Below are 11219 nucleotides of genomic sequence, written 5' to 3' on the forward strand. Positions count from 1 at the left end.
ACGCAGAAACGAAAAAAAAGTCAACACTAGAAAAGCATTTTGTCATTTTTAAATGCAGCTTTAGATTAGAAAGTTGCTGTAGACAGTGTAGAGACTATCAGTATAGCGTTTTTCAAAATGAGGTCAAAATTTAAAATTTTTAGGTCAAAAAACTGGTTGCCCTAGTGATTATTAAGCCGGACCAGTACTGCAGTGCTGTGGAAGGCTGGTATATCCTATTCAGGCTAGTCTTTCAAGAGCGCCTTTTAGCGTTTTATTAAGCAGCACATGAGGTTGGTTGGGTTTATTTCATTTTGCAGTCAGAATTGCAGACCTGAATGGAAAGGAATACCACAGCACTGCAGTACTGGCCCGGCTTAATAAACACATTTCAAATAGAACATAACCTAACGCGTGTAGTGTTGAAATAACTTCTAAAGAAACATCCCATTCTTCATTGCGAACAAAACTAAGCTTACGCTTATTGCTGATCGCAAAGTATTTTGCACTGACGGTACACGGTAACTTTCGGCCTGCCCGAAACATAGGCTCCAGGGGTCGGGAACCTTTTTGGCGAAGGAGCCATGACAGCCACATATTGTTAATTTTTATTTCCGTTAGAGCCATATAATATTTTTCAACACTTAATGCAACTAACGTGTGCATTTTTAAGCAAAACCAACTACTTTAGACAACGGTAAATGTCTAAATTTACTCTTTAATAACATGCTAATTACTGTTAATGCGATTTCTGGTGCTGCATGGTACAGAAATAACAAAACTACAAATAACAGAAAAGTTTTATTCGTAACAATTGTGCTAAGAAATGCCAGCTTAGATTTATCTGCGAGCCAGATGCCGTCATCAAAAGAGCCATATCTGGCTCGCGAGCCATAGGTTCCCGACCTCTGGCCTCTGGGCTATTCAGAAAACTTTGTCTTCTCTCAAAATCCCTTTTTCTTCTTGGTATCCCCAAGAGAGACATTTTTTCCCCAATAGAGACATTTTTGCACACTTGGCGCGGCGCACTTTAACAACGAACCATCAATACATTTGTCGATTCACGTACATTTGTCGATTCACGCATACATTCATCTAATCACGTACATTTGTCGATTCACGTACATTTGTCGATTCACGCATACATTTGTCGAATCACGTACATTTGGCGATTCACGCATACATTTGTCGAATCATGTACATTTGGCGATTCATGCATGCATTTACCGAATCATGTACATTTGGCGATTCATGCATGCATTTACCGAATCATGTACATTTGGCGATTCATGCATGCATTTACCGAATCATGTACATTTAGCGATTCATGCACTTTTGGCAAATCATCTATACATTTGCCGATCCATCTATACTTGGCAATTCATGAAGACGTTATGCGATTCATACGTACTTTTATAGAATCATTTAGTGCTTTTAGGAATGCATGTTTGTTTAATCACGTATGTATTTTGCAAATTGGTTCGCCCATTTTTAATTCACGAAGACTAATTTCCAATCATTTGGCCATTTTATAATTCATGGTATAAGTTACATGATTCAAAAAACCGACATGTGATTAACAAAACTGCAATCCGATTAAAGAAAATACCATTTGCCATTAGGCATTGTAACTTGCCAACAGCCAGTTTGCTTTGCAGTTGTTATATCTGACTTAAAATGTCGTGGTTTGATTTGAAAAGTCAAGTTTATAAAACTGTGGTGTAATTGTAAATGTTGCGAAACCATTTTGAAAATTGGCATATGAATCGTGCAACAGCAATCACAGAAAAGACCGTTTGAATGCCGGTTTTGACGTTTGGCTTGTTGTTTCGTGATTTGAATCTATAAAGTTACGTTTGAAAACCTTCCAATCAAATTATGAAAACAATACATAAATTGCATACTTGCGATTCAATTTAACACTTTGCTATTTTTGCGGCGTTGGCGTTCCATAAAGAACGACGAAGAAATTACACATTCCACTGTAATGCTTGAATTGCGTGCGATTGTTTATACAAAACATCTTCGTAATGTAGCCGTGGCTGTTTCATTTTGCAACCATGAGATTCGTTACGAGCAATTTTCAGGCTTTGTGGCATTGTTATGAAGGGGAGCGGAGGGGCATAAGTTTACGTAAAAAACTGAACAATATAGTCACCGAAGGAAGTTCAAAGCGTTAATTAGACTCTAATTGTCTGTCGTCCGACCAAAAATAAATCGACACGCATTCTTTTATATCAACACGATGAACGAGCTTTTAAATGATTTTAAATGGTTAAACTTTGGACTATTAATTGTTTATTGCATTGGTGATTGATTACTTCATTATGTAAAAATCGGTTTACGCAGCGTCGGTGTACACACTGAATTTTATTACAGTAAATGTTTGAATGTAATAATTCGTTTTGTATTTACTTCTAGTTGATTCTTTTAAACTTTTCTTGACATGAATTAGCTTGTGTAACGCGTCGCAAATTACACGCAAGTTCTTACGCATTTTACGTCATATTCTTCGCTGTCCACGTATCTAGATGTCATATTGGACAAGCCAAGTGCGAAGGATTCAAACCGCTGTAAAATAAGGACTAGGCAAAATATTTTCAAATTTTTTATCTCGTAAAAGAATTCATGTGCAACTTCCCTGAGCAAAATCATCACAATCCAACGCTCAGTACGTTTGTAATTTAAAAAAGAATCAAAGCGTGTCGATAATTTCCATTGTTAAGTAGGCCTATAGGCGATCGAAAAGATCTTGCCACCCAAAAAGACTGGCACCGGTAACTCAGAAAGGGTCTCCATGGAATATAAGTCAAAACGGCAATTTTGCACCAGAAATCAACATTCGCCGACGTATCATATACCAACTTTGCAGCAGGGAGAAATATGGCCAATAGACAATAAATGAGCAATTAATTATTATCTCCCACGCACTTAGCAAACTTCCCAATCTGGAACGCATGAGACTCGTCGACGGGCTCACTAAACTTTCTTGGGTCTATTGTACTTTTGACGTAAACTGAAAGTTCAGGCTTCTCATGACTTTTCTAGAACACTGACAGTTCTTCCTCGGTAAGCACTCAAAATTAGAACGCCAAAAAAACATATTTTAAATTTGCAAATTTGTAAATTAGAAATAGGAGAAACTTTCTAGTAGACTTAAGTGGTTCGATATTTTATATTGTTACGAGTAGTATAACAGTGTACGCTGGTGCCAAATTCTATCTCCTCATTGTGACGTCATGAATTTAAATTCAATTATGGTTTTGATTTAACAGAAAAATAGCAGTAGCCTGACCAGTGGCTAGAGCAGTCAGCAGAGTTTGGATATTGAACATGTGGCCGTCTGAGTTGTTGAGAGATAAAGATGCCCCAAATAATGGGCTATATCTGACTTCACTTGTGGTTGAAGGTTGCGAGTACACCTCAGTACTGCGCGTGCTCGTTAGAACAGCCCACAAATCAAAAACTGATAAAACATTTTTCTTTACAAACTGACAAGCGTAATGTAAATTAAGGTTCTTGGTATTCAACAAAGTCGGAGACGCAAAGGCATATAAAGAAAAGTAATCAACGCAAGAATGTAAATTAAGGAGGAAAACGAAAAGTTAAAGGAAAATGACTAAAGCGTAGCAAATGACTAAGCTAGCCTCTGTGCGAGTTCCGATTTTCACACATTTTATATGTTTTTTTACTAAGTATCGCCCGAATTTAGAACTGTTCACCAAAAAAATTAGATGATAGCTGAGCTGATGATGGCTGGACCGTGTTAAGCCAGTGAATAGTAAAATACAAAGCAAGATATAAGTTGGCTGCACTCTGAAGGTTAACCATGTTTTTGAATCGAAACTGTTATTCAGCATCGACTCAACCGTACAATCAGCATCACTGTCAAAATATGAAAGTATTGTTCAAGTGACAATTTTACATGTAAAAACTTCATTATGCAACGACATGTTAAGCTTTCTTGTTGACCTTGATTTCAATGCGCAAAACAAATTCCATAAAGCTCGAAAGTTTGACACAAAAGAGTCGATTTTCCAAATTCTTATCATCTGTTTGAGTAATTCAATTTCAACCTCAAATTTACGCAAATATAAGACTCAGTTCCATCGGGTTGGAAAAAGCTGTACAGAAAACTATCAAACAGATATCTTCAGTATATTAATATAAGCTATACTTGCTGAAAAACTCGGCACACTACTGACAATATTGAAAGCATCATGATTTATAAAGCTAAAGATTGGACACTTTCGACCGTTAAACTCCGTTTCCTTTAACATCAGCGCAAAAAGTTTTCACAAAGATCACTCTTCGTTTACGTCATAACCTAGGAGTATAGGAATTTTAAAGAAGGAACTGACAAGGGAATCCTGGGCATGGCATAGGCCAGAAAATTCAAGCTGCATGAGGCCAGTTGCTTTAAACGTTGGAATAACACTATGGCAGAATTCATTTTTATAGTTATTGTAGTTTAGGTACTTGCTTACTTACTGTTTCTACTTACCCTATCAACCTATTGTGTCCTATTCTTAGGTTTTAACATTAAACAGTTAACTCTGTTAACATAAAGTAAAATTCTAGCCGCGAAATTGCCACTCAGCTTAAATAATTTATGTTTATGGACAATCACCTTTAAAGTGCACGCGCCAACGTAATTATGACGTAATTCAATTTATAGTGTGTCTTTCAGTCTCGTTGCTGCGTTTTTCATTGGAGTGGAAGCACGGCTTGAAGTAGCCACGTTTTAAAACCGGTCCGTTCCTTTATTTTGTGTTTTTGGGTCCAGGCAATTTGGTAAATAAATCTCCGTTATTTCATTGGAGACATGACAGGATTAAAGAACATTAAAACGTAAGAACATTTAAAGCTTTAAAGTTTTTAAATCGTTTCACAGTTTTAAATCCAGCTGATAGTGCAGGTTTTCTGCCATGTTGGCGATGTAAGTTTGGTTCTCGAATTTTCTCCATTAATTAATTATTTGCTGCTGGTCGGCAGAACTTGAATCTGGTTGTAAAGATATTTTCAACGCTTTTCCTTGGTTGGATATTAACTTGTTACCAATTGAATTAACTTTGTTACAATAATTGTGACTAACAACTTTTCCAGGTTGTTAGTTTAGTTTGTTCCCTTTGTCTCTTACTTCTTTTGATAATACCCAAAAAACTTGATTTTTTCCACCTTAAATAATAGTCCCATCCAGGCTTACGGTTACAAATCCATTGACGTCTGTCTTCATGAGAGTACTTGCAAGTTCCAATTTACTTTCGCTTCAACGGACATCCCTCATCCGATTCTCGGTGCGGATTTCTTGAAGCGTTTTAGTTTGTTGGTTGACGAGGACAGGCGAAGTACTTTCGACGACAGAGAAAGTTCATCGTTTTTAGCACAAGCGCTTAGCGCACCATCTGATAAGAGTTTGGCAGAATTTCGCGGCATTTACCAGGAACTTTTGATGCTTCTTTGCGTTCGCGAGTAATTAAGCACAAGGTTCAGCATAAAATCGAGACGACTGGACCTCCATTCCATTCTCCTGCGAGGCGTTTATCTTTCGAAAAACGTCGCGCAGCTAAAGAAGAACTTGTTAAAATGATCAACCAAGGCATCATTGAACCCAGCAACTCCACATAGTCTAGTCCCATGCACTTGGTAAAAAAATCAAACGGTGGTGTGAGAATTGTAGGTGATTTTCGTAATCTCAACCTTGTCACCAAATCTGGGGATCACGACATATGGCCGTGAACAAACTCGCCGGCGACAACTGGTTGTGGACAACTGACCGGCAACAAATTGGCCAGCGATCAAATTAACCGTGACGTAAACTGGCCGGCGATGAAATTAACCGTCGATAAATTGGCCGGCGATCAAATTAACCGGCGACAGATTGGCCGTCAAAAGGTCAAAATTCTAATTCACTATCTAGTCGCTATCTAGTCACTATCCAGTATGTGTATTGCAGTCAAGGTTGCCACTCGTAGAGTTTTTTGGCCCCTTGTACGGTGACCCATATTCATGGATTTCTTATTGTTACATGCATTTTCCCAGTCTAGACGAGTTGTTTGATGAGATTATGAAACAATGCGTTGTAGACTATCTGATGTTGTAACAATGGACTCATTGCAATAACAATGGACACTTTAGTTAAGTAAATTGTCAGATTGAAGCTGTACGTCAGGAGTCAGGACTCTCCTAGTTTTAAGTCTTGGTTATGGTTTTACTAATAATTGTAAATTGCAAAAAGAGTTGGAGAAGCCCAGCAGGTGGAGACTGGAGAGTGAGACAGCAGATGAGCAGAATCAGCAGATTGAACAGACAGGAATCAAGTGATCTTGTTTTGTACATTTACGACTTTGTGTTGTTTAAGTGAGTTGCCAGTAAACCCGGTGTAATGCCTATAGCCACGTGATTGAGATACTAAATTGAGATACTTTTGCAGACTAGATGCCGACACTTTTAGAATAAAACTGATTTTTAAGGTCTGAAAATGGCAGAAGTAATCTCACAAAGAGGTAAGAAAAAATTAGTTTACAACCATTACATTTTCTGGAGAGGTGGACAAAGTTCAGACGGGAAAACTGCATTCTGGAGATGCAGTAATTACCACAAGGTAATTGTTTGTAAGGCACGTCTCCATACTGTAGATGGCTTAGTCACGAAAGAGTTGCACGAACACAGTCACCTACAAGAAGAGAGATATGTTCAAGTGGCCAAACTACTTACGGTCGTCAAGGAACGCGCTGGCAACGCTAACGATACGTCCACACCAGCAAATATTTGTCAAATAACATTTTGTGTAAATTTTAGTGCCCTTATTATGTAGTGTCATATGTGTTTTGCAGTGAACGTGTTTTAATGTTGTTACTCGTATTTCCGGAACTATTTCTGTTAATTTCAATAAATGTTTCAATGTGTATTGAAATAAAAAAACATTTTGTTAAAAACAAAGGAAATAGTTACAAACAAATATTTACATATCATATACTACCATCAACTTAAACACAATAATTCAGCACTTGCACGGTCAATTTACCTCCCGGTCAATTTTCATTCCGGTCAGTCTGTTCCTGGTTAGTTTGTTCGCGGTCAATTTACATCACAGTCAGTTTGTTTGCGGTCAATTTACGTCACGTTCAGTTGACCCCGGTGAGTTTGTTCGCGGTCACTTTCCCGCGGCCATATGTCGTGGAACCCCAAATCTGACCGTTACAAATTTCCAATTTGCGAGATTTCACGAGTGAGTTACACGATGCAACAATCTTTTCCAAGTGTGACTTATTAAAAGCATTCTTTCAAATCCCCATTGCCTCCGAAGATAAAGCAAAGTCGGCTTTCAGCTTCTGTTCAAAGCTTTGAATGTTTTATGGATTCAATTACGAGAGATGTAAATTTTTGTTTCTTATACCTTAATGACGTCTTATTTTTATATCGTCATCAAGAAGAACATTTACAACATTTACAAATATTATTTAAACGTTTATATGCTCATGGCGATGTTGCCCTGGGCTCGACATGGAAAAAATATGTCAATGGTTCAATGGCAGATTAATTATCTTTATGACACTGTAGTGGCCTGGGAGGCATTTTTAATGCCATTATATCATTCGTGGGAACGTATTCGCCAGTTAATTATTGAAATATTGTTTATTGTCAAAACTGCAATTGTCGTCTAATATTTGGAAACTTGCTCTAAATAACTTTATGTGAAAACGCCGTTTAGTACGTAACCAGGTGATTTCATAACATCCTAGTTTTAACTGAATGTAATTCCCATTGCCAACGCTTTGTGTTTATCGTTCGCACGTTTTGAAATGTTCGTGTATTTTGTGTCGAATATTTCCGTTCACACCGCTCCACGCTGTTATAAGCTCAAACTTCTGTGCGAGTAACCGCTCAGACAGAGATACAGAATCGTACGAACGTTTTACGTTATTCGCGTTAATTGTAATTCGTTAGACTTGTTTTAAATGGTGAATGCTAAGTTTGTGATTGTGTCATATTCGGAATTTGTACAGTTCCTACAATAAAGGATCGTTTATGATAAACTGTATCTGTAATAACGTAAGAGCTTTCGGCTAGTAAAAGGTTAGGGATTCTAACCGCACGCAACCATGGAGTCAGATCATTAATTCGGCAGGTAAATTAAGTCCGAAATCACAAGTTAAGACTGACAAGCAGTGCAAGACCTCTGCATTTTGGTGACCCCGACGTTGACCCGACGTGTTTCAATCCTTACAGCCATTCTTCACTGGTAAGTGGATTTTGCATGTTTTTTTTACAACTAGCTGAAACCCTAGTTTGTAATGCACGCTCATCAGCTTGGAATGCATGCTCACCTAGCTTAGGCTATCATTTTCACATCGCGCTGTAGTATGAAATAAAAGTTTTTGTTGAAATATTTTTCTTCGGGTTCTCTTGGGACCGAAATGTTTTTCGTGGTGTCGTCGAAATTTTTATCGGTTCTGATAAATGTCAAAACCGTTGCCGACACAACGAAAAGTTACTTCAATACCAGGCAAAACTAAGTCAAAGTACCACGTTAGCACACGATTAACCCCGCGGCCCGACGAGTCAATTCAGGATACGACCATGTCGAGCGAAAACGGAGAACAATCGTCAGATCCCCCCAGCAATGAGGCGGCTGGAACCTCTGGTCTGGGTGCTGACAATAGATTACTGACAAGTGTGCGGACACAGGACAATACCTCGCAAAACGATTTGTTTTCACACGTCAAGCTTTCTACCTTTTGGAAATTCAATCCCGAAGCATGGATCTCCCACCTGGAACACAAATTTTCTCTGTATCGCATCTCTTCGCAAACAAACCGTTACTTGTCAAACCTAAAGAAGATGCCACGAAAAAAATTTTTTTACATTAATTTTTTTTATTTAATTGCTAATATTTTTTTGTCACTTTATTTAATCGTCTTTTTGCACGTTACATAACAATTCAGTTTCTATACGGTCTCGTTTAAAACACTGAAAATTAGTTACAGTGATCGTTTCAAAGGCTGTGGCACCTGGATAGTGCATAGTGCATTGATAATTGTCAAACTTGCTTAATGATATATCAGTATCACAGTGTTGGTCATTGTTGGATATCTGTGCCATTCATAAATATTTACCGACGTGCATAGGTCAAGGTTGGACCAGCTCTAAAGGCTTGGTACAAGACAAGATTTGCGCAATCTTCCGGCTCCTACTCTGCGGAGGGCTCCAATTTTGGCATCACAAACTTTCGCCAACGCTTCAATGAGTGTTACAACCCCCTCGTGTGGATAGGATGCTTTCCGTGTATGCTGCTGTGCGGACCGCCTTACTGTGTAAGTCTGATATTTCTTCCAACATTAGTTTTTAATGGAGTTATGGAAATCAAAATTCGTTCAAACGTAACTAAGCACTCCGAATTTTGATCTTTACAATGCGGTTTGAAATAATTAAGATCATGCTGGTGTTTGTACTTAATTAAAACACCAGTTCCTTGCAAAAAATTCACTTGTAAAAATGGTGCTGGTTTTGGAAATATTTCTTTTACTTTTCAAGGTTACTGGTAAGTTTACTTTGTGTGGACGCCACATGTCGGATGTTTAATGTAGGAAGCAACCAACCATATATTTCTGCTAAAGCAGGATTTGAAATTAAAATATGCAGACAACAAACTAAAACAAGATTTTTTGATTTCTTTGTTATTTCTGCTTTTTATTTTGCTTTTGACTCCTTGACTCTTGTCTTTATTGAGACATAATTGAAAGCGGAAGTGATAATGTGTGGGATACAGTTATGATTATATTTGGTGCGTGTCAAGTCAACTCTGAGCATTTGTTTCAACTTCTCAGTTTCGACGATTGGAGTTCACTATTTTTTATGGAATTCTGCTTTGCTTTAATTTGCACATTTATTCCATCACAGATTTATAGAGCGATGAACTCAAATGACTTTGAATGCCCAATTCGAGCGATGGTCACTTATATTGAAGGTGTCAATCAAGCGGAACGACAACAATTGGCGCAGATGCTGGTACGAGCATACGTGGACGGCATGAATGCAGTCTCCAACGTCCAACCACCAGGTAATATTTTGGGTTCAATCCCATGAAAATGAATTCTGAATTGTGATATTCCTTCTACCCAAAGTCAAGGCTTAACGTGATACTTTAAGTTGAATTTACAGGTTTTCACTGGAGTTCTAAAGTTTATGATTCTTATTTATTTGTGTGACAAATATGGTACATTTTGAGTATGATTTACTTTCCAATTATCTTAAGCTGTTCTTTGAATCTAATTATCTTAAGCTGTTGGGCAAGAGAGTTGGCTCAGTGTTTCTATGATTCAATTTGATTTGTATATTTCAGTCCCACCGCCGTACACAGAACAACCTGCCCCTCCACCATATTCTCCCAGCGTTTGATTTCTATGGAAGAACTATGGCATCATCGCAATATGATTCTTACATTTTTAACTTTTTACTCTGAATGTTGAAATCAAATTGTCACAACTTGTCCAACTAAGATCAGGTCAAGCGTGACAATACTTTATGTGTATTGCTCATTTGGTGGAGCAACAAAGTCAAAGATTGCATCATTTTTGAGGAAATGAATCTTGTTTTTCAGACTTTGGGAGTTGAGTTGATTTCTTTTGTTTATAGATTGTGACTTGTATTCATTTCTAGATTTTGTCTTTCCTCATTCTCTTCCTAGCATTGCCTTCTTACCTTGTATGTTTGCATATTTTTATTGGATTTTCCAAGTAAAATTTTTTTTCCTTTGTCATTGCCAATTTCATAATCACCAACCAACAAACAACTAAATTCTTAACCAAATCATTGGCTTTGTCGGTTATGTTCAAACTATTGATGATTGGTAACATGATGTTATGGTTGTTAATAATGTTTCTATGTGCATATGACCGCTAATATAGTATCATTGAATCTAATCCACTACCACACTGCATTGTTATTTTAGCATTTTCTACTTTGCTTTCTCGCCTTGTAATTACTTGCCTGTGACGTGTAACGGCGTTTGCTATGTTGGCAAGGTGTGACGTCATCGAAGCTTTTCATTGGTGGTTTTGTAATACAGTGACGTAACAACTTACATGAAAGGCATTTAGTTAGTACATGGTATTAAGCAGGGATGATGCCACAAAGTAATACACTGTGCTCCTACCATTCGTTTTCCGCTGGATGGAGCGTCGGAGCAACCGTTTCATGCAAAATGAACGAGTGCAATTGGTGGGAAGGTAATTGTT

General features: G+C 37.7%; 1 protein-coding gene and 1 long non-coding RNA gene across 2 annotated transcripts in view; both read left to right on the forward strand.

Annotated features, from left to right (window-relative positions):
• The window catches only part of LOC143453429 (uncharacterized), a 195784-nt gene that overhangs the window by 47066 nt on the left and 137499 nt on the right, over positions 1 to 11219 (forward strand). The gene's annotated exons all lie outside the window — the stretch shown is intronic.
• LOC143451659 (uncharacterized) lies at positions 8563 to 11097 on the forward strand. The gene is made up of 4 exons (XM_076952362.1): positions 8563 to 8658; positions 9111 to 9296; positions 9883 to 10042; positions 10325 to 11097. The coding sequence occupies exons 1-4, from the start codon at positions 8563 to 8565 to the stop codon at positions 10378 to 10380; spliced, it is 498 nt and encodes a 165-aa protein (XP_076808477.1). The 3' UTR covers positions 10381 to 11097.

Source organism: Clavelina lepadiformis, chromosome 4 (assembly GCF_947623445.1).
Source record: "Clavelina lepadiformis chromosome 4, kaClaLepa1.1, whole genome shotgun sequence".
Lineage (NCBI taxonomy): Eukaryota > Metazoa > Chordata > Ascidiacea > Aplousobranchia > Clavelinidae > Clavelina > Clavelina lepadiformis.